This window comes from Eremothecium cymbalariae, chromosome 2 (genome assembly GCF_000235365.1).
Source record: "Eremothecium cymbalariae DBVPG#7215 chromosome 2, complete sequence".
In the NCBI taxonomy this organism is placed as follows: Eukaryota; Fungi; Ascomycota; class Saccharomycetes; order Saccharomycetales; family Saccharomycetaceae; genus Eremothecium; species Eremothecium cymbalariae.
The window spans coordinates 932755-960719 of NC_016450.1; the positions used below are offsets into that span (position 1 = coordinate 932755).

The 27965-nt window shown below is 42.7% G+C and overlaps 11 protein-coding genes and 1 non-coding gene across 12 annotated transcripts, besides 1 other annotated feature; 9 read left to right on the top strand and 3 right to left on the bottom strand.

Moving 5' to 3' along the window:
• Window positions 1-351: 351 nt before the first annotated feature.
• STU2 (Stu2p) lies at window positions 352-3237 on the top strand (the record flags this gene model as incomplete). The annotated part of the gene is made up of 1 exon (XM_003644970.1): window positions 352-3237. One exon carries the CDS (start codon window positions 352-354, stop codon window positions 3235-3237), a length of 2886 nt encoding a protein of 961 aa, XP_003645018.1.
• A 2303-nt stretch (window positions 3238-5540) lies between these two features.
• On the top strand, window positions 5541-7235 carry PDC1 (indolepyruvate decarboxylase 1; the record flags this gene model as incomplete). Its single annotated transcript, XM_003644971.1, has 1 exon — window positions 5541-7235. The coding sequence occupies one exon, from the start codon at window positions 5541-5543 to the stop codon at window positions 7233-7235; it is 1695 nt and encodes a 564-aa protein (XP_003645019.1).
• A 325-nt stretch (window positions 7236-7560) lies between these two features.
• Window positions 7561-9321, bottom strand: DIP5 (dicarboxylic amino acid permease; the record flags this gene model as incomplete). The annotated part of the gene is made up of 1 exon (XM_003644972.1): window positions 7561-9321. One exon carries the CDS (start codon window positions 9319-9321, stop codon window positions 7561-7563), a length of 1761 nt encoding a protein of 586 aa, XP_003645020.1.
• A 1117-nt stretch (window positions 9322-10438) lies between these two features.
• Ecym_2481 (uncharacterized protein) lies at window positions 10439-11722 on the bottom strand (the record flags this gene model as incomplete). Its single annotated transcript, XM_003644973.1, has 1 exon — window positions 10439-11722. One exon carries the CDS (start codon window positions 11720-11722, stop codon window positions 10439-10441), a length of 1284 nt encoding a protein of 427 aa, XP_003645021.1.
• Window positions 11723-11996: 274 nt separating this feature from the next.
• Window positions 11997-13391, top strand: ZPR1 (zinc finger-containing protein ZPR1; the record flags this gene model as incomplete). The annotated part of the gene is made up of 1 exon (XM_003644974.1): window positions 11997-13391. One exon carries the CDS (start codon window positions 11997-11999, stop codon window positions 13389-13391), a length of 1395 nt encoding a protein of 464 aa, XP_003645022.1.
• A 499-nt stretch (window positions 13392-13890) lies between these two features.
• SLI1 (N-acetyltransferase) lies at window positions 13891-15276 on the top strand (the record flags this gene model as incomplete). Its single annotated transcript, XM_003644975.1, has 1 exon — window positions 13891-15276. One exon carries the CDS (start codon window positions 13891-13893, stop codon window positions 15274-15276), a length of 1386 nt encoding a protein of 461 aa, XP_003645023.1.
• A 183-nt stretch (window positions 15277-15459) lies between these two features.
• On the top strand, window positions 15460-18003 carry Ecym_2484 (uncharacterized protein; the record flags this gene model as incomplete). The annotated part of the gene is made up of 1 exon (XM_003644976.1): window positions 15460-18003. One exon carries the CDS (start codon window positions 15460-15462, stop codon window positions 18001-18003), a length of 2544 nt encoding a protein of 847 aa, XP_003645024.1.
• Window positions 18004-18165: 162 nt separating this feature from the next.
• FRE8 (putative ferric-chelate reductase) lies at window positions 18166-20310 on the bottom strand (the record flags this gene model as incomplete). The annotated part of the gene is made up of 1 exon (XM_003644977.1): window positions 18166-20310. The coding sequence occupies one exon, from the start codon at window positions 20308-20310 to the stop codon at window positions 18166-18168; it is 2145 nt and encodes a 714-aa protein (XP_003645025.1).
• Window positions 20311-21393: 1083 nt separating this feature from the next.
• TVS1 (Tvs1p) lies at window positions 21394-23286 on the top strand (the record flags this gene model as incomplete). The annotated part of the gene is made up of 1 exon (XM_003644978.1): window positions 21394-23286. One exon carries the CDS (start codon window positions 21394-21396, stop codon window positions 23284-23286), a length of 1893 nt encoding a protein of 630 aa, XP_003645026.1.
• A 1072-nt stretch (window positions 23287-24358) lies between these two features.
• Window positions 24359-24598: a sequence feature (soloLTR fragment).
• A 199-nt stretch (window positions 24599-24797) lies between these two features.
• On the top strand, window positions 24798-24894 carry Ecym_2487. The gene is given in 2 exon segments: window positions 24798-24834; window positions 24850-24894. It is a non-coding gene; the product is annotated as a tRNA-Ser (tRNA).
• A 113-nt stretch (window positions 24895-25007) lies between these two features.
• Window positions 25008-25568, top strand: BUD31 (U2 snRNP complex subunit BUD31; the record flags this gene model as incomplete). Its single annotated transcript, XM_003644979.1, has 1 exon — window positions 25008-25568. One exon carries the CDS (start codon window positions 25008-25010, stop codon window positions 25566-25568), a length of 561 nt encoding a protein of 186 aa, XP_003645027.1.
• A 572-nt stretch (window positions 25569-26140) lies between these two features.
• On the top strand, window positions 26141-27958 carry HCM1 (Hcm1p; the record flags this gene model as incomplete). The annotated part of the gene is made up of 1 exon (XM_003644980.1): window positions 26141-27958. The coding sequence occupies one exon, from the start codon at window positions 26141-26143 to the stop codon at window positions 27956-27958; it is 1818 nt and encodes a 605-aa protein (XP_003645028.1).
• Between the last annotated feature and the right edge of the window lie 7 nt (window positions 27959-27965).

Sequence of the window (27965 nt, forward strand, 5' to 3'; positions counted from 1 at the left end):
TCTGTAATCTTCATAAATTGTCCTAAAAGCTTGAAGAAGCCAGTGGATGGCTTAAAACCATGTAATATATGATTGGGAGGTAGTGTTCTGCGGTGTGCTGGCGCTGGCAGCTTCGGTTCCGCTTTGTGGATTTTTTTTCTTTTGTTTACATTTTACAAATGGGATCTCTTCAATATTAACACACAATTTAGTTCAAATATAAATGTTTGTTACGCCATATATTTGTAATGAACAAGTCATCAAGGGCCTTTGAAGTAGGTTTTGGAGGCGTCGGTGTATTTTATACATAATTTGGTGATTCTTGGATCAGTTGGTAGAAAAGAATAAGAAGGTTGGAGAGAGTTTAGAAAGATGGCAGAAGAAGAGGATTTTACTAAACTAGGATTAAGACAACGGCTTGCGCACAAGTCATGGAAAGCCAGGCAGCATGGGTATCAGGAGTTGGAGGGGATGTTTTCAAGGTGTTCGTTAATGAATATTCCGGGGGAGGTATCTATTTATTGGCAGGATGCAGATTTGTTTTCTAGGTTTATTGTTGATTCTAATGTTGTGGCGCAGGAGAGTGCGATGGCGGCATTGCATAAGTTATTGGATTTTATGTCTCAGATGTCAGAGGGGTTGCCGGAGACTAGTTATTTGCGGGGCCAGTTAATTCCTGCTCTTGTGGAGAAGGGGATTAGTTCATCACGACAGGGGACCAAGGGCAAGGCATTAGAGTGTATTCTTATGTTGGTATCTTTTGATAGTAGCATTCGGGAGTCGATGGAGTTGATGTTACCGTTTTCATCTAATAAGCTGCCGAGGTTAGTTAGCAGTTTGATGAATGCTATGGCTCGGATTGTGGAGTCTTTTGGGTTTGTGAATGTTAAGAATGATTTTTGGCCCCAGGTTCTCGAACCGTTACCTAGATTAGCGGGGCATGCCGATAAATCTGTGCGTTCTGAAACGATGAACTTTATATTGGAGATCTACAAGTGGACTGGGAAGCCATTTTTACAAGATTTATTGTTAGAAAAATTGAAACCAATCCAGCAAAAGGATTTGGACAAGGTTTTTTCCAAGTATGATGGTACAATCCCGCCATCGGCACAACCAAGGTTATTTCATTGGCAGTTGTTGCAGCAGCAAAGGCAAGCGGAAGCAGCAGCAATGGCTGCTTTGTCTGGAACGGACAATGAAGGTGATACTCTGATGGGTGATGGCTTTGTTGGGGGCGGTTCCGCCACTCTGGGTGGGAGAACACGAGTAGGCGGTGGCGGCAGTGTCAACGGTAGTATCGGATCTAGAGCCGTCGAAGGTGGAAATGACGTGGTTTCTGCACTTGCAGATCCCTTTGACTTGTTACCTACTTCGACCATGATGAAAAATTTCCCGCCTGATTTTGAAAAACAAATAAAATCTGTTAAATGGAAAGATCGTGTTGATACTTTACAGCAGGTTTATGATGAAGTTTTGAAACCTATCAAAAAACTTGACCCTTCAGAAGATTGTTCCTTCTATATCCGTGCATTGTCACAAATCCTTGTTAAGGATGCAAATTTACAAGCCGCGACTATTGCAGCCAATTCTGTTACTCACTTGGCAACTGTGTTACGTGAAGGCATTGCTCCCCATGGCCATATAATTTTAGAATCTCTTTTAGAAAGAACAAAAGAGAAGAAACCTTCTGTAAACGAGGCTGTCGTGGAAGCACTAGATATTCTTGTCAAATACTATGGGGTTGACAACTGTTTAGAAGCAACTGTAGAACATATGAAGCATAAAATTCCCCAGGTGAGAATGGAAGCTACCAAGTTCTTCACAAGAATGTTACAACAACAATGGAGGCCAACAGCCAACAGGCTAAGGGACGAAATTATTATGAGAATGATGCCAGATATTGTTCCAGTAATTGTGAAAATTGTTAACGATACCCAGCCATCACTAAGAGACTCTGGCTTTGAGTGTTTTGCAACGGTGATGAAGTTACTCGGAGAAAGAGAATTTAGCGACGAATTGGAAAAGCTAGGTAGTCTGAAAAAGAAAAAGATTTATGAGTATTTTGAAAAGGTAGAAGTTAGCTCTAAGCCCCTTGCTATGGTGGCCACGTTGCCTGAAACCTCCAAATCATTGCCTCTAGCTCCAGCCCAAACTCATTCTCAGACTCATAGTCATACTCAGATGCAGACCAATCAGTCACACAGATCCAATACAGTTCCTGCAGTTGTATCTCCTGCAAACGTTGCAGGCAGGCAACTTGCACACCAGGACTCTCTTCGTCAATTAAAATCGCCTGCGGCCTCTGTTATTCCTACAAAGAGAGGTGCAACTTCTCCATTGAAGGATAAAGCGGTATTGAACAATGGTGGATTAAACACAAAACCACGGTTACTTGGCCGTTCACAATCGCACTCAGGTGTTAAGCCTCCTCATTTCCCGCCATCCGCATCTTTGTCAACCCCACAACTCAATAATAACAATAGTAGTAATAGTAGTGCAACACATACGGTAATACCACCAGCAGTTTTGTCTGAATTGGAAGACCTAAGAGCCCATAAATCAAAGTGGAACAAAGAACGTCAAGAACTAATGGCCAAATTGACTAATTTCCAAACCCAAACCTCGCAATTGAATTCCGAGAACCAAACGATTCAAGATCAATTAAATGATGTTCAAATAGCATTAAATGAGAAGACCATGGCTTTACGTTCCAAAGATTTGCAGATTACAAAGTTGAAAAACCGGTTAGCCACATTAGAAAGTGAATTAGATGCTGCTTTGAATGCCAATAACTCACCTGGCACTCCTGCAAAGTCCGTTTTGGAAGGTATTCATGCTATATCCCCCTCTCAAGGCCTAAATGCACATAGCGGAACTGTATACGGGGGCAGCAACCACAGTGATCCCTGCATCAGCATTCAATCATCACAACATCAACCTCAGCTCCGTAAAGCTTCCGGAGGATCATTCCGGTCAAACGCAGGTTTAACAAGCAGGTTCTCCCCCCTAACATCTTCAGTAAGGGTAGCTACGTCCAGTGAATCGAGCGATGATTTACCTAGACGCGTTCATTCTTTGCACATCATGGATACAACAAACGCTGTGGCTGGTAGTACTACCACCAATGGTAGTACTGCTTCACTTCTAAGTGAAGAATCTTGGAAGCGCGCTGCTGAAGTTACTAATCAACTAAAAGCGAGAATCGAACGCATGAGAGCCAAGACCAGAGGTTTAAACATGGATTTAGAAGACATCTAATCGCAAATAATATGTCCAGGAAGGAAAAGGACTAAAGTAAAGAAAATAGAGAAAAGGAAGAAGGAAAGGAAGAAGGTTTTCATTCGTTAGTCTATAATTTGTTTTTTCTCCCGAAAAAAGAGCGGAAACTACTGTGTTGTTATATTGTTATACCTCTACTATTTATATATGCCCAGCCCCAACCTATACATATGTGATATACTTGTGTCTGCTATTACCCCATACTTAGTGTAATAAAATGCGCTTTCCTCTATCTATCTGCATGCTTCTGACGCCCTATTACGCCACCAGATCCTCCTTTTGTGTGTATGACGCTGGAATTATAAATAAATCATATAATACATAATATATATTTATTATACAAAGTGTGGAAAATCCGTGACAGCAGGCGAGTGACGCGCGTCGCGGACTTTTGATTTGCTTTTCTTGTACAAACAGCGCATCTGGAACCATGCTGTTGCTAGTGACAGATGGGAAACAAGTTGGAAAGTTGTCATACAGCAGTTCTTAGTACAGTACAAACTAAATTGCAATCAAAAAAAGATGTTAGGTATGTCTAAGATACCGTCGGACATATATTTTAATAGCTCCATCTCCATAACGTACGAGGCACAACAAAAAAAACTGTCTACTGCTGGCGAACAAAAGAAACAGGTAGTGTTTCTCATATCTAAGGCAATAGCCCCCCCCCCCCCAATACAATATATTTGGAAGATAGCTTTAGGCATACTTCATAGACGTCTTTTTAACACTCTACCTCTTGTACTAAAACCACGCTGACGCACAGGGGATGTCAAAACTGCATGTTTCCTCGATACTATAGGCGACTCCAGCTTTGGAAGACTGGCAGCAGGCGAAGATGAAAAAAGAACAAGATCTCTAGAGGTTGGTACAGGATCTTGAAGAACAAGCGACTCGAGCTTATACTGAATAATTTCTTCAGGAGTGAGTTCAAGCTCGTACATCCCGTTTTTAAGTTCTCGAAATTCGTTCTTTGCCGTTTCACGAATCGCCATGTTATCTGTCTGTTGTAATTGTGCAAGCAAGTGTTCCACCCTGTTCTGATAAACTTTCAAAAGCCTATCTTTCTCTTTCAATAGTTCACACAATTTGACAACCGCACACATCCTGTAGACACATATAGGGCTTCTTTGTATTGTTCTACCTTGTGCATGATAGGTAACTGAAAATCAACTAACGGAAACTCCAACCAACTTTGATCTAAGGACCAGTCTGCACCAAAAATTAACTCCCTTATGTGAGAATACGCCCTTATTAAAAATTTCAACTTTTAACAACAAAACAACAGCCCCCCCCCCCCCCCCCCCTGTTCCCCTCAACAGATCCTCGGCTCCATAAAGATTAACGAATTACCATAATCTGTTGTTGATCCTGCTTTGACCCCAACTTCAGTACCCCCCTCCCCCTGCCTTCCTCAAATAACACTCAAATACCTCAAAAGAACTCATTGGGCTTGAACAATCTAAGTCTAAGCACAACGAACATTACAAATAAGGACCCCCCGCGGAGATCGGCCTATTCCGATATGCTAATAAAATTACACTGAATCTACCATAATATACATAGAACTCCGCAAAAACAGCATTATTCACTCCGATCCGAATGTGCATATACCACCTAATCTTTACCTGACCACCTCAGGTTCCACTGCCCCCATTCATTATCCTATTACTAGACATCTTCAGTAGCATACTCCTGAATCATTTTGAAGTTTTAAACACACATTGTTCTATTCCACCTATGTGGTGTACGGATGTAACAATTCCCAACTCTACGTAAGTTTCCCTCTAAACGCATATAAAGTCACAGAACACGAAAATAGATCGGGAGACAACGTTTCCGTTTAAATGCATATATGTATGCATTTAAACGGAAAGCAACCCAAATTCGTCAGCTGAATATGAATTTGAATATTAATATGCATTTAAAGGTCAATCGTGCCACTTTTGAAAATGTAGCTTCAACTGTTAGCAAGTATCTAAACCCGTTGAAGCGCATAATCAGTCCATAAGGTGAACAAAAATAGCTTGACTACCATTACTTATTTTTGATAATTGAATAATTTGCTTTGAATCAACACCCAAAAAATGGAATCAGCTGTTTAGAACGTAATATATATATATATCTCTGAGTAACTTGGAAGAGTTTTTGAAAATGCTTTCCACCTTTCCCCTTTTTTACGTTTATCCCCTTTCTGTTCTTAAGTATAAGAGCTCATCGCTTGATAAGTTTACTACTGCACACATATACTAGAGGATATTTTAGTAATAAAGGAGAGAAAGATGTCAGAAATTACAATTGGTCATTATTTGTTTCAAAGATTGAAGCAGGTTGAAGTGCAAACGATTTTTGGTTTACCAGGTGACTTCAACTTGACCTTGTTGGACAAAATCTACGAGGTGCCAGGTATGAGATGGGCAGGAAATGCCAATGAATTGAATGCTGCTTATGCTGCTGATGGATATGCTAGATTGAAGGGTATGTCTTGTGTAATTACTACATTTGGTGTAGGTGAGTTGTCCGCGTTGAACGGTATTGCTGGTTCGTATGCTGAACATGTTGGTGTTTTGCATGTTGTTGGTGTTCCTTCGATTTCTGCACAAGCTAAGCAGTTATTATTGCACCACACTTTGGGTAATGGGGACTTTACCGTATTCCACAGAATGTCTGCTAATATTTCAGAGTCTACTGCGATGATCACGGACGTTGCGACTGCTGCTCGTGAAATTGACAGATGTATCAGAACGTGTTATATCAGCCAAAGACCAGTTTATTTGGGGTTGCCAGCCAACTTGGTTGACGCCAAGGTTCCAGCTTCTTTGTTGGAGACTCCAATCGACTTTTCCTTGAAGCCAAACGACGCTGAGGCGGAGAATGAGGTCGTTGGGACTGTTCTGGAGATGATTGCTAACTCCAAGAACCCTGTGATCCTTTCTGACGCGTGTGCTTCTAGACATGACGTTAAGGAAGAGACCAAGCGTTTGATTGACGTTACTCAGTTCCCAGCTTTTGTTACTCCAATGGGGAAGGGCTCCATTGACGAGCAGCACCCAAGATTTGGTGGTGTTTATGTTGGTACTTTGTCCTCACCTGAAGTGAAAGAAGCTGTTGAATCCGCAGACTTGATCTTGTCAGTTGGAGCTTTGTTATCCGACTTCAACACTGGTTCCTTCTCTTACTCTTACAAGACCAAGAACATCGTTGAGTTCCACTCTGACCACACCAAGGTTAGAAATGCGACTTTCCCTGGTGTACAGATGAAGTTTGTTTTGAAGAAGTTGGTGGATGTTGTCGGTGATGTGGCTAAGAACTATGTCCCAGTTCCAGTTCCAACTCAACCGGTTCATGGGAGTGATGTCGATCCTGCCACTCCATTAAGACAAGAATGGATCTGGAGAGAGGTTGCAAGGTTCTTGAGAGAGGGTGATGTTGTCATCACCGAAACTGGTACCTCAGCATTTGGTATCAACCAAACTCACTTCCCTAACGACACTTACGGTATTTCTCAAGTCTTGTGGGGTTCTATCGGTTTCACTACAGGTGCTTGTTTGGGTGCTGCGTTCGCTGCTGAAGAAATAGACCCAAAGAAGAGAGTAATATTGTTCATTGGTGATGGTTCTTTGCAGTTGACTGTTCAGGAAATCTCCACCATGATCAGATGGGGATTGAAACCATACTTGTTCGTTTTGAACAACGACGGTTACACTATCGAGAGATTAATCCACGGTGAAACTGCTCAGTACAATGACATTCAACCATGGGACCATTTGAAATTGTTGCCAACCTTTGGTGCTAAGGACTACGAAGCAGTCAGAGTCTCTACTGCAGGCGAATGGCAGCAATTGACTCAAGATAAGGCCTTCAGTGAGAATTCGAAGATCAGAATGATTGAGGTTATGTTGCCTGTTATGGACGCTCCCTCTAACTTGGTTAAGCAAGCTCAGCTAACCGCTGCTACCAACGCTAAACAAGATTAAACCAAACCAGCCCACCATCAAACAAGATGATTTACGAATTTTATACATATATAGTGGATTTATAGATGATATATTTTATGCCGATAAGTGGAACGTTTTTTATTATTGGTTTATTTTTGGAAGACAATGCGATAAGTATATAAATTAGCATTCATAATAAAACAGAGAGAGCTATAAAAATAACATATCAAGAGTTATTTATTATTATTAACAGTGGCTAAATATGCGATAATAATATATTATTAGCAAAAAAGCGTCTGTTGTAAGAATAAAATTTTGACCGTTTTTGGTTTTTTACTTTAATATATCAGGCTTTTCCAAGCAACTAGAAAATCCAACCAAATATGTAATCATAGAACTGTTTCCAGGTCCATCCATGTTGTTTGCGTTCCTCTTTCAATCTCATCATTTCTAGCTTTCCTTCTTCCTCTTCCAAGTCAATAGCAGTTTTATAGGTAAACAAATCAACATTTGCGGACTTGATCCACTTAGTCTTGTGTACAATCTTGTAGCATACAAAACATAAAATATAAACGGGGATACCAATGTAACCAGTAATAAACGTCTTGTAATCAAATGTATCTCCCAAAAAGACGGTGAAGTTTTTAACCAAAGCAACCATGAGACAGAAACCCAATGCAATCCACGCAGTAACTGGTTGGAATGGTGCCTGATAAGATAGTGTATTCTTATCTATACCTTGCACTCGGAATGCTCTATCGAACGAGATATAGGTTATAAGAATAGAAATCCAAGAAAGAAGCCCGAAGATAGAAGTGACATTCACAAAGTAACTGAACATCGTCTCCGCCGAGGATGATACATTCATATATGCCAAACAGCAAAACAATGTACAGAGAGCCAAAGAGTTGTAAGGGACCCCCCAAGAGTTGGTCTTGGCGAAGATCTTGGGAGCCTTCTTGTCGATAGCTAACCCATAAAGCGACCTACTGCCAACGTACAAATCCGAGTTACATGCACTGAAAACAAAGGTCAAAACACACGCATTGAAAATATGTGGTAACACAGGAATTCCCGCGTTTTTAATGGCAACCACATATGGAGAGGCTGCCGCCGAGGTCTTGGCCTTTTTGGTTTGTAGTAGCAAAGGATCATTATAAGCAACAGATAACCCCAATAGAAACACAGTGCATAAATAAAACACAACGATCCGATACAAAGTCAGTTTAATTGCCCGTGGTACATTTCTTCTGGGATTCTTACATTCTGCCGCGACAATTCCACAAAGCTCAGTACCGAGATATGCAAACAAAGCATACACGAACACAGAAGCAAATGACACAAATTTCCCCTTGCCTCCAGGTATCGAAACCGCCCCCGAATATGGCTTAAACCCCCCAGGATCCTTCCAGTACCTGAACCCAAGCCGATTATGACTCGGACCACCGCCAAGCACAAGCACCAACAACAGAGTCATCACACAGAGCATAACCAAAACCTTAAAACTTGACAACCAGAACTCAAACTCACCAAAAAACTTAACCCCAACGATGTTAATCGTCAAAATCACCGCAAGAAACACCGTAATCCAAACCCCAGGATTCACCTTACCCCTACCAACCCAATACTGCATAACCAACGCCGCCGCGGTTAACTGGTTCGGCGTAAGCACCAAATACTTGAATAAATACGTATACCCAACTGCAAACCCCAAAGCAGGATCCGCGTATCGCGTAGCGTACGATGTAAAACCATCCAGCGGTATATACGCCGCCATCTCCCCCAAACACGACATAACTGTAAAAACAACCCACCCCATAATACTGTACGCAATCAATATAGCAATCGGCCCCGCCTGCGAAAGTGCAGACCCCGTACCAATCAAAAGCCCCGTCCCCAAAGACCCTCCTATAGCAATCATAGAAACATGTCTCGCCTGCAAATCCTTCTTCAAACGAATACCTTTATGCTTCCCGTCATACCCCCAATCAACCGAATCTCCCTCCTCATCACCACCACCACCCCCGGATCCTCTCCTACCAAAACTACTACTCTCCGACGACACATCGGCCTGAACTACTCCGGCCTCTTGACTTTTAAACTGATTCAATTCTTCCTTCGCCATTGAACAATAATATACAAAAAATAGACTTCCGCCACTCTTAATGAATTATTACTATTATTCTTATTATTATGCCTCCGTCTTTTCTTTTTCCGTCTTTAAATTTGTCAGCCAGCAAGCAAGCTCAAATAACTCTAGTAAAGAACAAAAATTCAAAAAAATCAATAGTAATTAAAAAGAACAATTATATTTAACAACTCCTGCTCTACTTGTGTGTATATACCTCGACGTTCCTCCTGCCTTTCCGTTAATTCTCGATCAATTTTCCCGTCTCTCCTTTGTTCTACCTCTTGTCAAATTATCAACTAAGAGTGCCTTTTCTCGATAACTTTCGCCTTTGTCCCCTCTTCTAAAAAAAACTGACTGCCAAAGACTTCGACGAATACTCCGTTCTCTCGAGTACGTTATATATATACATCGATATGTATAATATATACGTTGTGTGGGCCTACGCTTCGTGAAGGACATCGATAGATAATACATAGATTACATAACGAATACAAAAAAAAGAAAAAACCATTAAAATACTCCTCCTCTTTCCAACCCAAACCTGTCATCAGTGTATAACACTTTCCTGGTGGGTGCTGTTCGTTCCCCTTCGCCAATTTTTCGAAAGTTGCCCTAATCTGTGCCTTGACTACTTCTTAGTCAGTAGCATCCAGGCAGCAGTGACAATCATGTGTATAGCCCTCGCTCTTTGTTATCAAAGAGAAAAAAAAGCACACTAGTCCAATAATAAGCCTTTTCTGCTGGCCTACTATCTGTAATCAATGGATGCCTTGGTGAAAATCAGCATAACGTAGCAAACGGCCGTTTGTTCGGGAAAAGTGCCTTACAAAGAATGTTATCTAGCAAATGAGTAGTGAATCACACGGTTTTTGCATCTCCCAAAGACACTCCAAAGGCGCTCTTGCGAGCGCCTTTGGAGTCCTGGCAGAGTGTCTGGTTGGCTGCACGCGGGGAAGCGAAACCTCGACGGCGGTGTGGGCCGGAAGGCCGGCGGGCGTGGGGGAGGCTGATGTTTTTGTGCGCCTGGGCGGACCCCTACGGAGGTTAATGTGCGTTGATAAGGAAAACAGGGCCGTGGACACGCGTGCACCGCAGCTGCCTGGGCGGGGACCTAGGGGGGGGCCGCGGACGGACGTGGGGCTAGGCGGAAGGAGAGTATGTCGTTCTTGCCAGGCTCGATGGCGGCGGAATCGCTGACTCGGGTGCCGCCGAGAGTTTCCACCGAGGCCAGTGGGGCGTCGCCCACGAGGGTGCGGGCCACCGAGCGTACGGTGGTTCCCTGCTCGACGAGCAGGCAGTCCCGGAAGATGTTTTCCGGGTGGGGTTGTTGTTTTGTGGCGGCGGCGGCGGCGCCGCCGCCGTTGAGGGGATGCAGGTTTCGTACGGGGTATACAGGAATAAGGTGTAGGAGGTCGGCGGCAGCCTGCAGGACTTGGAGAACGCCCGTGGATCCAAAGCGGTAGAGTATTAAGTCACGGACGTTTTCTATACGGCGATTTAGTGCATCGTCCAGAGGCCTTAGAGATGAGGTGGGGAGATCTTCGTATGTTTCTATGATGTCGGAACCTTGTTTGTAGTGTATGTAGCGTTGTTTTACTAGTTTTCGTAGGAATAGTTCAGTGATCGCAGAGGTCAGTACTGCGCGGGTTTGTGGATATTTTAGTATAATCTTGGAGATGTTTTTATCTGCGTCGGGGTGGTCGATTTTATTCAGGGCCAGCACAGTAGGGAATTTTTGTTGCATGAAGGCCTTGACGACGGTGGAGACTTGGGATTCATCCCAGCGGGGCAGTGGGGGCAGGTCCGCAGGGAGGCTGTCCAAGGTTCTCTGGGTGGTGGTTAAGGTTGCGCCATAACCGCCGAATTGGGCTTGGAGGGTCTGTAAGGTGGTTGAGTTTGTTGCAGTGTGTTTGCGGACTATGGAGGGCCATCGCTTCAAAAGATTGCCTTGGATCCATAGGCGGATCTCCTCCTGTAGCCACTCTATGTCGTTGAGTGGGTCATAACCACGGGTTGCTTTGCCTTCAGCGTCTGTGGTTCCACTGACGTCTACGACGTGAATAAGGGCATCTGCATGCCTTAGGTCATCAAGGAATTTATTTCCGAGGCCTCTACCTTCGTGCGCACCGGGGACAAGACCTGCGACGTCGAGCAGGGTTATTGGTACGTGACGGTTTCCGTCAGAACACCAGCCGTAGTTTGGTTTACAATTGATGTGGTTGGGGAACCGGGAACAAGCACATTGAACTTGGAGATAGCCTGTGGCTTTGTTAGGCTCGATGGTGGTGAACGGGAAAGCACCGACAGCTGCCGAAGCGTCTGTAAGGGAGTTGAGGGTTGTGGATTTGCCACTAGATGGCTTGCCAACAATGCCAATCAACGGGTCTCTGGGCATGGTTTTTGGGTGGGCTTGTGGTATTTGGTTTCGCAAGAAAAGGATATATATGCAGTTAATGATCTTTGGTAATGAATTCTTTTGGGCTTCATATAGTGAAAAAAAATATGCGGGCAGCCTCGAGGCTTTCTTATATAAGCTGCACGTCATTCTCGAAGATGTGATGAAAAATTTCCAGTTCAAAAACCAAAAAGACCATGCATAGTTAATATACATATATATATTCATCGAGGTAAATAAGCATCGATAGCACTCAAACCACACAGCCGTGGATATGTCTGAGGAATCTGAGCTGTTTCAAGCTGTAGGCGATGTGGCTTCCGAGGTGGATGATCACGGACTCAGAAAGACGGGGGCGTTGGACTCTATGGGTCATCCCGTACAGGAAATTGAATCGTTGTGTATGAACTGCCATGGAGAAGGTACTACTAAGTTACTTCTCACTTTCATTCCACATTTCAAAGAGATTGTAGTCATGTCGTTTGAATGTCCTGCTTGTGGGTTTAAAAACTCAGAAATCCAACCTGCCAGTGAAATTCAAGAAAAGGGCTCTAAATATACGTTCAAGATAGAAACCAAGCAAGATTTCAATAGGCAGGTGATCAAGTCCGAGACCGGGACATGCAAGTTTGAAGGGTTGGATCTTGAGATTCCTGCTAAGCGTGGCCAACTGACTACGGTGGAGGGACTGCTGGCAGAGATGGTCGATGATCTTGCTTGCAGTCAAGAGGCAAGGAAAGATGTGGACGAAGTACTTTACAACCAGATTGAACAATTCGTGGCCAAGGTGAGAGCTACTATCAACTGCGAGGAAGGCACGTTGCCTGTCACACTCACTCTTGATGACCCAGCAGGCAATTCTTGGATTGAGTACAGCCCGGGAGAATCCACTGAGAAGTGGGATCACACCGAATATGCGAGAACCGCTGAGGATAATCTAGCCGTGGGGATCATTACACGGGAACAATATGAAGAGCATCGCCAAAGGGACCGTTCTGCTGCTAAAAATAAAACCACTTTCTTATCTGACGCTACTGACATTGAAAACTTTCACAACGAGGTCCAAACATTTAGAGCAACCTGTTCTTCGTGCACGCGCCCATGTGATACCCACATGAAGCCTGTTAATATCCCACATTTTAAAGAAGTTATTATCATGTCTACAGTTTGCGAACACTGCGGTTACAAGTCAAATGAGGTTAAGACAGGCGGTGCGATCCCAGACAAGGGTAGAAGAATCACTCTTTTCTGCGACGATGCCGATGACCTATCCAGAGATGTCCTGAAGTCGGAGACATGTACCATCAACATTCCAGAATTGCGTTTAGACATCCAACAAGGCACTTTGGGCGGTAGATTCACCACGCTGGAGGGCCTGCTCAGACAAGTATACCAGGAGCTTGAATCACGTGTTTTCACACAAACATCAGATTCCATGGACGAGGAAACAAAGCAGAGATGGCAGAGCTTCTTTGGACGCTTGAAAGAAGCCCTAGAGGGAAACATCAAATTCACAGTTATCATGGAAGATCCATTGGCAGGTTCTTATATCCAAAATATATATGCCCCAGATCCCGACCCTAATATGAAAATCGAGGATTACGATAGAACGGCTCAGCAAAACGAAGACCTGGGATTGACAGATATGGATGTAAACCCTGTCTCTTAAGCTAACCCTGGTCTACACATCCTGTGACCATATACGTAGTGTATTGAATAGGTGAAATAGTCATATTTCCAGAAAAGGAAGAGCTCTGGTTTTCTCAATTGATCGTGTTGGAGTAATCTCTAGTTCCTCCTACATGGTATCAAAGGATCACAATATGCCTTTACTATGTACCGGATATCGTGATATATACGGCATTAGCCTAAAATATAGGCCAGTGACCAACTAGAATGTACAAGAGTGGCACCTAATATAGCAACTAAGTTGAACGACTAAGTTGAATGACGTATTATATTTTTTTCTTTTTGGATTGAATTATTCGTTTATTGGTTCATTATGGTGGTTAAACTACCTTTGCTTTCAGTTCTGTGAAGGGGCCCTATTTAATGCTTAAAAGCAATACTCAAAAAGTATATAAACAAAGTATCACACAATCAGAGATATTTGTTACTTCACAGGGGAGCAAGTTCGTACTATATCTGATTAAGCATACATCGTTAGTATGCGGGTACTAAATACATTGGAGGAGTATTTCTACTACAAGAAAGTTCATGGCTTTACCACTTTTTTCTATGTGGGTGTAACTTTTAACAAACCTGTAGACCGTTCCAGTCTCTGTTGTGTGTTAAAAGAGTTGATACCGAAACACCCTCATCTGTACCGCAATATTTTCACAAAGGATGGCAGTAAGAAGTTAGTCAGACCATTGAACGTTGAAATTCGACTAGATGATGTACTTGAGGAAACTGGCTTTGACTCACTTGACGAGTCAGCTGCCAATTCGATATTAAAAAACTCCACTTTCCAATACGATCAACAACGCCCCCTCTGGAAACTGATAAGTCTCAAGGCAGGTACACAATTCCTGTTTTGCTTTGATCATGCATTTTTTGATGGTATGAGTGCAGTAATATTCTGGAACGATTTTATATCTGCTTTGAATTCGATCAAACCTGAGAATCGCAGAGGGATGGACTTAAACGAGGTTCTATACAAGGCTGCAGCTGACCCAGAAATCCGGGTGCATCCATTTGACCTATGGCCAATCCCCTGGGTCTGGTCGATGAAGAGAGCAGTTACAAAAATATGGACTTATTACGCAGGTCAATCCATACCGCAATGTATCTCACTCAAAGGCATCATATCCAAACGCGAGGTTTTCCGCTTTAAGCATTATATCTTCCCATCAGGGTTCTTTAATTCTGAAGGTGTTCTCAGAAATGATAATGTTCAATTAAGTTCTAGAATCCCGCCAGATAAGATGGACGCTATACTCGTCGAATGCAGGAAGCACAAAGTTTCGTTTACCTCGTGGTTCGCTGCTAAATTAATACAGTTACTAAGAGAGTTAGATCCTAATGAGTCTACTGGATCTATAGTCAAAATTATGCTTCCTGTAGACTGTAGGGCTGAAATCGCTGAAAAGTTACCATCTTACCCTGCTGATGAACTTAAAATGGGACTCTTTGTTAAGAATGCCAGCCTACATTACGATTTGGATTCCCCGGACATTAATGAGTTTTGGCAGATAGCCTCATCAATCCATACTCAAATCGTACAAGGCCGCCTCAGCGACGCCAGCATCCAAAGTTTGAAACTACTCGACTTCTTAGATATCAGCCAATACGTGCTCGAAGGGCCAAAGTCCCCGCCCCCTTCAAGCACCTTTGAAATCACCAACCTTGGCTTGCATAAATTTGACGGAAACGTCGAGGAACCTGAATTCTATGCTGTCGATGCCGTATTTAATGAACCGCAGACTCTAAGTGCTGCGTTTACATGTGCACTAATATCTACCCCTTTGGGAGGCCTACATGCATCCATATCCGTGCCTAAAGCTATCTCCAACTCATTAACTAAAATCCTTTTACGTAGTCTCTCTGTTTAGCTACGAATGAAAACGCGATTCTGTATAATATGTGTGATACATATGTTATATAAAAGTATGTTGCTTTTATCGAAAGCAGATCTGACAAAAGGAGATATAATTAAACAGAACTTTACAATCAAAGTGGAGGTTGTGCTTTAAATGAATACAGACTTAGAATAACCAAGGATTAAGTGGGGAAATATGCGAAGAAGAGGCTATTATTGGCTCCTATATACAGTTTTACTATTCGGTTTATTCCATATTGTAATCCACCGAGACACCACAGGTTCACGGATACCTTTTCCTTCCACAATTTCCTTAAATATAGTTAAACCAGAGATCAAATTCCCTTCTAAAGAATATTTTCATTCTTTCTATTTCAATTGGAAGTTCGAAACAGATACTTTGGCGACTTACGAATTTCTAAACGAAACTCCGACTCTTTATGATTTTGTTTTAGGAAGTAATTTGATAAATCGCATTAGATCTATAAAAACTTTACAGGATTTGACGGAAGGGCTTGAAAGCTATGAATTTGATCCTAGGATTACGCTGGCTGTTTATTTTAGAGAGATCTTGCTGGACGTCAGAAGGAATAAGAAGCTACCCTTTAGTTGGTATGATTGGAAAGATTTGGGATCACAGCTGAATAAGTTTATCAATCTTAAGAGTAAGGATAGGCCAAAATGTGACTTTGTTATTAATCATATGTTTCCCAAGGATCAATTGGTTCGCTTGGAAGGGCTTACAAGGAGTCACATATTTGAGTTCGGAAGAGATGCGTATTATAGCTCAGTAGAGTCCAACAAAGCCGTGGATACCAAAAGATATTGCATAAACAAACAGCAAGGGATGCTATGTCCTGGTTTCGAGGTAAAAGAGGTGTATGAAGATTCCAGGCCTGAAAGTCTTGCTTTACAAGTGGCTTCATATCTTCTTAACTATGGCGTTCGCCCATTATCCATTTCAATTATATTAGCGGACATGGGCGTATTACAGGTGGAAATCGAACAAGGTAAGAAGCATAGTCCGTTTGGCATGAATGAACTATTCCAGAAATATATTGCAGGGATGGAGCCTTCCAAAAATTTAACTTTCAATCATTTATATCTTTTTGACCTTTTACGAAGGTTCTTTGGGAAGCAAAAGACAGCATCTAATTTGGAATTCCTTAGGGAGATTCCGAAGGAAAGTTTTGACTTTGATTTAGATTCGGCGATCCAGGAACTAGAACTCAGTGAAAAAAGACAGCGTTTGTCTATTCATGATTCAAACTATTTAAAGTCTCTGAAATACAGCAAAACTAAGGGGGCTACTAAATATACTCATTTTCGTAGTCCCATTACGTTTCAGCATGACTACAAAGGTCAGTCCAAACATATGGACATTCGTTTTTTTTCTGGATTAATACCTTCCAATTGGGACAAGCTGACTGCATTGAATTCGTTAATTAGATCTTGGTTTCAATTTATGAATTCGCAGCACTTTACTTCTTGGCTTATACGTGGATCCTTGTATTCTTATTTAAACAATGCCAGACAATTCCCATGGGATGATGGGTTTAAAGTACATATGCCGTTGAATGAACTCACCAAGTTGGCAAGAAAATTCAATCAAAGTCTAATCGTTCAAAACCCAAGAGAAGGAAACGGCCGCTTCTTTCTTGATATATCACCGGTCATGATTGCCGCTGGTTTCCAAGGCAATGGTTATATCGATGCTAGATTCATTGATGTAGACACTGGGTTATATGTGGGTATATCTAGTGTTCAATTTACTTCGTACTGCATAAAAAACGAAAGAATTATTAATAATTTATTAGAAAACATTGAGCAAACATTTGGAGTCACTGGAAATATCGTAGATGTCTTTAGTGAAATAAAAAAGTATGAAGGAACGGATAAAATGCTTCAATTTAACCGTGAAAACAACCTATTGAGTTATAAAAATCAAGAATTATTCAGACTAGATGATATATCTCCCTTGAGGCTATCTGTATATCATGGGGTGGCGACATATGTCGTAAACCATCCATTGAAAGTTCTCAGAGATAGATATGTTGTATCGCGCTACTTTTATGGCGGCCGAATGAAGTACTTCAGATATAGGTACTTCCCAGAACCAGCAATGTGGCTTGATTTCAAAGATATCTCTAATTTAATTGGAAGCGTTGATTTAATAGGTGGTCTAACCTTTAAGGCAGTTGAAGAACTAGCATATAAGATGGCTAGCGGTTCTGGGAATTTACATCAGACATTGATTGAATGGATTAATAGTTATGAACTTAGTAAATATAGAATGCTGGAGTTGAGTGTTCAGGTTGACGAAAACTTGTCAATTGAACAAAAATATAACATGCTAGAGGCTTTGACAACGGATATGATGCCCAGTAAATCCCCTTTTAAGGACCCATTTTTAGATAGATATCAAAGGAGAATGTGGCAAAAACTAGCGAAGTCTATGTTTTCGATTGGTTTTAGACCTTCTGATCTTCTTGATCAGAGTGTCATTGACTTTGATACTGCGAGGTTTCATCATTTACGTGATGTTATCAATACCACATTGAATGAGACAGCTACTAAATTCCTTGAAAAAATCTACAATAACGAGTTGATTTATAACTTCTCAAAAGTCCAACCTGTATTTTGGATAAAAAAACATCATAACGAGGACGACAATTACCGCAGACGGCAGCCATTCGTACGTGATTTCGGGTTAGATAACAATAATAGCAATGATGACTAGTACAAATTTCATATCTTGTGTTTCTTTTATATTTGTAACTCCTATCAAAAATCATTATACGATATCAACCTGATTACCTCTTAAGTCTTCAGCTAATTTAAAGATATGTATATATTTAAAGAATTTACATTTAAAAAATATTTACATTATCTAATACATTCTTTAAATGCTAAAGCTCTCTTCATGAAAATGTAGCCCACCATCATTAGCCCACCTGCGCGTGGCATTCACCAATCCCTGTGGGCCCGCAGCAATTATCCAAACCTTTGCCAAATCATCAACATGGAGTCCGTCTTCATTATTCGGTTGGCAACACTGCCCCGTCTCCGAGGGACCAACACAGTCCTTCTGTAAGCACCAATGATAGTCCCGAGGTGACAATAGTGGCCTTCCAAAATATAACTTTGCTCCAGTAGGAACAGTCAACTTATTATTTCTAGAACCATCTTCCCCTAGTTCTAAATCATCTTCGAATACCTCATACTCCGGAGGATCAATTAATTTAGGCTTACGAAATACTGATTCTTTTGTTAAGAATGTGTCAACTGTATTTGGTTCTAAAGAAGAGAGACCCTTCCCTCTTTTAGAACTGAATAATTCCGTAAAATCAACTTCATCATTTCCGTCACTTTCTCCATGATCCACCAATTCTTGATATCTTACAGGTGAGATGGAGTTGGTGCCAGGGTTACTAGAATTATTTTGTAAGTCAACCTTATTGATACTCCGACGACTAATACTACCATAATTTGCACTCACCGTTGCCATTAATGAACCCTTTTTTGTCAGCTCTGGGGTACCTATACAACCAACAAGAGGGGGCTTCTGTTCCAGCGGTTTAACTCCAGGAACATTCAAGTTTTCCGCTTCTTGATAATCTACGTAATCAATCTCGAGATCTTGTTCATCACCTGTAACACCAGTAATATATATTTCCAACCCATCGAAGTTACACTTGAAGTAGCTCAAAACCCGGAGGTCACGATAATCTCGACTTACCCAAATCAACCTAACGTGAACACCATTGAAGTTTAAAATATTTAGTAACGGTAATCCAAAAGATATTGCACTGCCTCCGACAACCATCAATATCCTAGAGGCATCAACAATATAATGCAATGGAGAATTCCTTAAAAATGGCGTTCGGATTTGGAAAGGATGCAAAGCTGGGGAAGATAAGGGCGAATTATGATCTCTAGATTTCTTGGGTTTGGATATGAAATCAATTTTTGGATCAATCGCCCCAGTCACATGGTACTTCCCATTGTTAATAAGAGGGAATTTAGAGCGGCGTACTATTAACCTTACTGTGTCATCAGTAGGTAATGATGCTAATGTAAAAGGATGTTGAAGGGGCACCGCAAATTGCAGAACCCGTTTGAATAGTCCCGTAGGATAAACATTGATGCGAACATGCGATGCAGGCAAAATTGGGGTTTTAGCCACAGCAGACATGGGGAACTCCATCATGGACATACAAGGCGAAATTGGCACAATGGTAACCGTAGTGTGTTTTGTATTAACTGCCCGGTACCATATTTGGAACAACAATATTGCCACACTTGCCGCAGTATAAATAGTCGCTGGAGGTCGGGAATGCAGCTGTACCAGTACCACTGTAGCCCATGTCCCCAGATAGTGAATATAATAAAACACAGGAAACCACCATCGCCTTATAAATGGCAACGAACTAACTACAATTATCAAAAATAGAGCTGTGACTAACATCCCCCAAATATTCGCCAACTCAACTAGATGGGGCACATTCCCTGATTTTAAATCCCACCAAATATACAAAGCACCATGCACCGTAGCTTGCAACACAATCACCCTTCCCAACCACTTATGTAACGGTAAAAGGGACAAATATAACGTGTGTGGTAAAGGGGATGGCCTTAATGTCAAAAAGAATAATGGAGGCATGAATGCGACTGACACTCGACCAAGTCGTTTGGCAATAACCACCAAATCATTATTACAATATACAAATGTACAACATGCACCCACTATAGCCCATAAAAACCCACTTCGTAGCGACTGATGCCTACAGAACAGCACCCTATCGATCCATATACGATTTCTTAGAAAATGATGTCTCCAATTATGCTTCAATCTAAAAGCTTGCTTGTTCAACTTCAGATAATTCACCAAAGGAATCAACACACATATCACCACCGCAGCTATCGATATTGCTGAATAACCGGACAACCGCACAAGACGAATCCGTACAGGTTTTGGAGTCAGGCCATCTAACGTAGGAAACTCCTTCGCCACATACCACTCGTACACTTCATTAGTGTACTTCATCTTTTTTATTACTTCAGAATAACATATATATATTATCCTTTTTTATCTTCTAACTATATTCTAAAACCTCCTAGCTTCTAACCAACGCTTTCAACCATCAACAAAGACGTACAGGATCCATCAATGTTGATATTCTCAAACATATATATTATAATAAAGAATGTGAATCTTCAAGAAAAATCATAAAATTGGTAACTGACGTACTAAGTACATAATCGGAACCTAACTACACCCAGACTCACGAGACCAAATTACCCTGTGTAGTTCTAGCGTTGTAAAAAGACAAACAACGGCATTTATTGTGACGTAAGGAACCATTTGCCTCTTGAGCACGTGAATTGTGTATATCGGGTAGGATTTGGGTCTTAACGACTACTTGGGCTTAGTTAAACGTCTGATGAGACTATATATCTCAGCAAACGACGATGATCCTCTCTATATATGCATATGTATGCGTTACTAAGGTGAATCATTGAGTATGTGTCCATGGTTGATTGTATGAGGAGGATTATCACCTTCTTTTGGCCTACGTCCTTCCTCGGACGTTACATAATTTGAGCAGACGTCATGCCAAGTGTATATAATTTCAATAGAGAGTAACAAGGATAAAACTTGGCATATGTGAAAGCAGATGAAGTGGCATTGGCTTTTACCGAATCATGAAGGTATTCGGACTAGTTCAAAATTAGCTTTGTTATATAACTTTAGCACAACATGGTGTGAGGTATTTTTTACTAATGTACTACCCAATATCACAGTAAATAATGCTGATTAATATATCATCGCTCAGAGAGCGATGACGATAGATAGAGAAAAACATTAAATGGGAGGTTAATTTAGGTTATATATACAAAAAGGAAACAGGAATCAGGTGATATATCGTTTGGCAGGAGAGGGGCGTGGAATCGGAAGCCTGTAGTCGTATAACCGTAAAATAAAGTTTCGTAATATATTGTAGAGTTACTTTACACAGTAAAGGTTTCAAATATATATAAAAGGCCAGTTTTACTATAGAGGCATATATTAGATGTCAGGTTAACTAATACCAAAAGAAGAGTTTGGAGCTTGACTAGGTGTCGAGACATGTTGATTAAAAAGGTACTATGGCTGGTGGTGACAGGCATTTGTGGGGTTGTCACTTCCCATGGAGATATACATATGGGGATGGAGATGGGTCATCAATCTGATTCTAGAAACACTAGTGAACTGATTCCAGTACCCCATGAGGGCGGCCATATGCATGGGTTACCCATTTTAGAGACATCGTTAACACCAGCGGAAAAAAAATATTGGGAGGCCTATAATACTACGACATACTTTTCCAGCATACAAGCAATTCATTCATCAGGGTTGGTTTATCATATGGGTGGGATTTTTATAGTTACCGTATTCACATATCCTATTTGTCTGGTTCTAGCTAATGTGAAGTCGCAGTGGTATTTGCCAATGCTATGCTTAAATTATTTGGTTTTAGGGACGGCCATAGTCGGATTATCGGGCTTCAGCGCTTCATTTCCGGAGACGTTATATCCAGGCAATATCTATGGGAAAATGACGTTGATACTAATTCTACTATCAATTGTACAAGGGAGCGCTGCTGTTGTGGTAAGGGCAGCCGAGTGGATGACTGGCGAGACAAACTCTGATGAATATACTAGTAGCGGGCGCGATGGATTTATTCCACTGTCTGACTTGCAAGGTAGTAATAGCAGTGAAGGGAAATTTCACCCCTCATCGCCCCAGCATGCGTCGATTACTGGATCATCTGCGACTGCAGTCTCGAACAATCAATTTAATGGGCGTCGAGATGATGATGACGGGTCCTCAACCAGTGTCTCCTTTGACATCGATGAGAGTTTTACACGGGACATTGAACAAGCACCACCAGCTGAAGAAGATGGCGGCAGGTTTTCTCTACGATACAAGTCCAGTCTTGCAATGCGTAGGGACACATATTTATCAGAATTGCTCGCACATCCAACGTTACAACAGATATCGATGAGGTTTGGGCACATATTCAGACTAGTGTTCCGGATCACCAACCTGCCAATGCTATTGTACCTACTTGTGTATATGACTGTCGGGGTCGCGGTTGGAAATCTTCTGGGCCAAGATAGGCGGATATTTAACCTGCTAGCTCACTGGATCAAAGGTGGTGTTTTCATACTGCTAGGACTTATTTCTCTAGCTCGATACAGCGGAGCGTGGAGCAGCTATGGCTGGGCATGGAACAAAACATTATACCTAAAAAGTGATAACACAGATAATACCAGTTTAGGATACCGTTTCTTCACACCTCGTGGGACAATTACCATGGAAGCTGTTGAATCATTCCTAATTTTCTTTTACGGTTCAACCAATATCTTTCTAGAGCGCCTCGCCAATCCACATGGGAAGTGGGCAGCAAAGGACTTGCAACATGTCTCTATAGCATTCATGTTTATCGGATCAGGGTTATGCGGTCTTATTGCTGAACATAGACTAAATGACTGGCGTTGGAAACACGCAATGAAAACCACCACTGACACCCCCGAGAGTGCTGTACTAGCCTGTTCACCAGGCTACTCCCCTAACCCATTTCCAGCATTCACCATCTTCTGGACGGGCATTCTAATGTCCCAACATGCTCAGGCTTCCAAAACATCCACCGCAATACACGTCCAATGGGGGTACTTACTGTCATATGGATCCTTTTTTAGAATTATTACCTTTATCTTATTAATGTTGGTCCCGAATAAAAACCTCGCTCCTTCACACCCCTTCACCGAGCTTATAGCCTCGTTCTGCCTGATCTGCGGCGGACTAATCTTTATGGAATCTACAGATCAAGTTGTAGAAGCCATTGAGTACAGAGGCTTAACCCCTATGTTCACCTTAAATATTAGTATCGGCATCGTACTATTGGCTATGGCCTGGGAAATGATGCTCTTTATGTGGCGCGATTCGTTACGTAGCAACACTCTAAACTACAAATGATACATATATTATACCCATAGCTGTCGTCTTCGTAAGTGATCTAAAATTTTTATACCTAATACATCCTTATAACGACATTGTCGTGGACCTTGAGATCCCATAGTCTGTGTCACCCAAGAAAACCCGCTAGCAGACCAAGCGCCAACGTGCCAGAAACAAACAGAATCAATCCAACTAGACTAAACACTACATAACCGCTGGAACACACTGCACGCCAGCTGCATATATCCATTAAAGAGCAGTACCAGCTGCATACTTGTCGAGGGTGGCCACCTATGTCACGTGATGGATAAAGCTCTAATGGAGGGTCGGGCACTGTTATGCAGTCTCTGGCCAGATCAAGTACCGTCTGGTGAGCTAGAGGACCTCTATTCATGTGTTCTTCTTCGTGGTCCAGCATGAATGACGTAACACAACCACTGTCTCTCTTTTAAGCTAACCTGGTGTAGCAGTGAAGAAGCTGCATACCTGTAGAAACGAAAAGACCCTATGCAGCCTTACTGTAATTAGATAGAACGATATATTAAAATCATTGTCTAGATAAATATAAAGTAATTGATTCACTATCACGGTCAAGGTCTAATTCACAGACCCTAGGCTAAGATGTGTCACTTACAGCGCGCTGACGAAGTTGTCTATTCAACATCGCCGAAGACGTAGTCAATCGGACTGAGAGAAGTGATCAGTTCACACATCCTGGACTGTAAACACTGCGCTAATCCCGAACAGCAACGCAAACAAGATCGCCCAGATCCTAGGTTTCGCGTTAGTGGGAGCACCGCTTTTTTTCCGACAGGCCTCCAAACCACAAGTGTAGATTTCTGAAGGGGTCATGGTGGTGTTAGCCAAGTTAACAGTGAAGTTGCCACAGTTAACCGGCATCACCATTTGGGTAATGTTTGGTGTTACCAACGGCGTAGACGTACCATTAACGGAATGGGCACTCAGTTGAGCAATTGGTCCAGAAAGTGCCGAGTCCATGTTTCGAGAGGCTTGATAAGGTATTAAGTCTCTCTCCAGATAATCTTAATTCGTAGTGGGACTTAACAAATGTCGAGGAGGATCAGCTTCAGTCACGTGCCAGCTAATACTTAGGTTGATGATCAGTTACTGTTTATATAGTCGCTAATCTGGCTCAACTACCCTCTGGGCTTCTAGCTGGACCTATATCTAATCTAATCTAGCTAGTTTGGGTCTTCTTATATAGTTTCTGTTGTCCTACTTAAGCTCTCTTGCTTACTTGCTATGCAGATTCCTAGCCGATAACAGCTCAGTGGTTATCTTGACACTTCTAACAACTCTGATTCGCTGTTATACAATGGTTATCATCTTCATAGTCTCCTAACGACTCTGATTCGCTGCTTCTTTGTCTTGTTATCGTGACTATCAACATGCTCCTTAGCCTGACTATCATAACTATCGGGATGCTCTTTTGATTTTACGACATTTTACGACAAACACGCTCACTATATCACATCCTTACTCTCCTACGTCTCCCATCAAGTTTGTGTGACATTATGGCCGAGAGGTTAAGGCGGGGGACTCGAACTTTTCAATTGAGGGATCCCTTGGGCTTTGCCCGCGCAGGTTCGAATCCTGCTGATGTCGTTTATTTTTTCGAATTTTCAAAAGTTCAATGACGGTTACCCGGCCTGTGGAATCCTTTCTGAACCTCGAGCTCTGTCAAACAATGACGATGACGAAGATGATGTCTTGAACAGATGAAACACCGCAGTCCATATGGCATATATAGCATAGACTCTTTGCTGCATCTGTGTGTGTCAGTGCCCACCCGCATCATGAAAAGAACAAGAACCGCTGGTCGCACCCACTCCACCGTGCCCCCACCTGGGTTCGAGAACGTCAAAGAGACGCTTGACGACTTCGACCGCCAACTCAAGGAGTTGCAGACCGACTCCGCCAAGGCCTCGAGGCTCTCAGCGCGTGCCAACGAACCTGCCTGGCAGGTGTTTCGCATCACCCACGAACGGTCCCGCTACATCTACAACCTATTCTACCGAAGAAAGGCCATCAGCCGGCAGCTGTACCGTTGGCTGCTGAACAACCGCTACGCAGACAGGCATCTGATCGCCAAGTGGAAAAAAAGAGGCTACGAAAAGCTCTGCTGCATACCGTGCATACAGCAGACAGAAACCCAGTATGGCAGCACTTGCATCTGCCGGGTGCCCCGCGCCACGCTGGAGAAGAACAGTGTCGACGGCGTCACCACCTTCAAGAACTGCAGCCACTGCGGGTGCAGTGGCTGCGCCAGCACCGACTGAAGGCAGCTGGCCTCGACGGAAGGCGAGGCACCGCTTGCCCCGCTTGTGTGATTCGAGGCTGGCAGGCGTCTGTGTGTGCACGCCATTGTTTCTGGGTTCTTGTTCAGCAGGGAATGCTGCAGGGCATGCCCTGCAGCAGGACCTGCGGACGCGACGCGAAACGAAGCAATTTTGGTGAAGTTGTAAATTTTTCTGCTAACGCGTATTTTCGTAGTCAACGAAACAAAGGACAAGTAGGGAGGTCAATTTAGTTTTAAACGTTAGCAAGGTTCCTGAAACAAAGTGGTTTGGGACGCGAAAGTGGAGTACCATAGTCTTTTTTATATCAGGTACTTTTTAAGAGAATTATTAGGGTATCCTTTATATAAAGTAAGGGGATCTCTCTATCGATCTTTTTAAGTGTGCATCGAAAAAGAAAAGGTACGGGTAATTAATTATAGGCTAATATAGTCAGGAATTCCGTGTAGAGAGGAAGGGAGTTTTTATATATTGATCAAAAAGTTGATTGAGGATTAGGAAGCGTGAAGCGTGAATAACGAGAGTGGGAGAGAGATAAAAATTGGGCAGGGATGATGGAGTGCAGCGAAGGAGGGTTGGGTGCCACAGCGTCAAGTCCGTTACCGTTGCGGGCTGATAATTTAGTGTCCTCCGGGGATGAGAATAGGAAGAGGAGGCTTAGTGTGACGGTAACGGTTGACGAGGTTGGGGTGTGTACCACTTTGACGCCACTGCATTCTTTTTTGGGGGTTGTTGATAAGACGCCTAGACATCATGAGACGAAGAGACGGCAGCCTTTGTCGCCTGAACTGTCTTCGCCGCTCCGGCCACCAAAGGGCAAGCGCCAGAAGGTGTTGGTGGATGGGGGCACGCCTGCGTTGGTGATGGCTTCGGCGACTGGTGCGCGGTCCAGCAGTACGAATACGCTAGAGGAGCTGTTAGAGAATCTTTCTGATGCCGGTAAGATGTCAGCACTGCAGGATCCTGGAAAGAAGCCGCCTTACTCGTATGCCATGCTTATCGGGGTTGCGATACTGCAGTCCAAAGAGGGCAAGCTGACGTTATCTCAGATCTATCGTTGGATCTCTTCACATTTCCCGTATTATAAACTTCGCGACGCAGGTTGGCAGAATAGTATCAGACATAATTTGTCACTTAATGAGGCGTTTGTCAAGGGGGGGAAATCCTTGGACGGTAAGGGTCACTTCTGGGAGGTGAAGACTGGATGCGAGTGTAAGTTTTTTAAGAACGGTTCTAGTCAACCTGGCCTAGAAATAAGGAGAAAGTTGCAGTCCGTTAGTGAAACCTTAGATTCGATGGATTTTCCTGTTGCAACACCGTCTTCGGAGCCCGATGTATTTGAACAGTCGGTGAAGCCAAAAAGTGGTTCTGCGGATGTCAAGAAACATTACAAGTCTGCAGGAAGCTATCACGTATTCAAGAAAAAGTATAGAAACCCGGACACTTCACAAGAAGTAGAGTACGAATCGGATGGCGCCACAATGGACCCAGAATCACGCGTGGCTTCCTCACCGAACCATGGTGCTCCAAGCTCACCCACGCCGTTTGGTATCCATGGGTTCGAGCAATCAACGACTACAACCCATGCTGCTGACAGAGATGCTTTCATAGATGAGGACAGCTTCCCCAATGCACAATCCAGTTATCGATCTTACCATCAAAATACAACCTGCTGTAACGAATCTAAATATTCCGACTACACTCCAAGCCTGAAAAGAGCACACACAACAATAGGCTTACTTAGAGGCGATGGGAACTTCGAGGAGTCTCCTATAGATGAACTGGCTTCATCGCCACTCTTGAGACGATACACCTGTTCCTTCAACACCTGTTTCGAACCCACATCGCCCCACGACAAGTCAGACGGTAGTGATCCTCTAGTGGCAAACCCCATGCTACATCCTGACCTATTGAAAACACCAAGATCCAAAGATATATCCAACATAACTTTCAAAACTCCATTGGGTGGGCGCACGCCTCGTGATAACTTAACTTCAGCTGGTAAATTACAAACTCCATTTTTCGATGATTTTTTTGGCTCTCCCCTCGTTATGAAACCCTCTGGTACACCAATAGTGTGCATTGATGATTGCATAGCGGACGAAGATAGGCGTATTGAATTTAGATCACCCAGAAAACTACTTGCATCGTCGTCTGCTTCCAGGGGCGTGCAACGTGGTAATAAAATATTTGAAAGCTCAAGGATATCAAGCAACGCCTTGTTTGGCGTGGATGTGTGCTCCGTATGGAAACGTGCTGTGAAAAGCTTCGAGAATGAACAGAGACTTGAAGATGATGCTCAGCAGCCAAAGTTGGACATACCCTTCCAGATAACAACGGAAAAGGAGAAGGTGGATAAGATCAAGGATTAACAGCTCC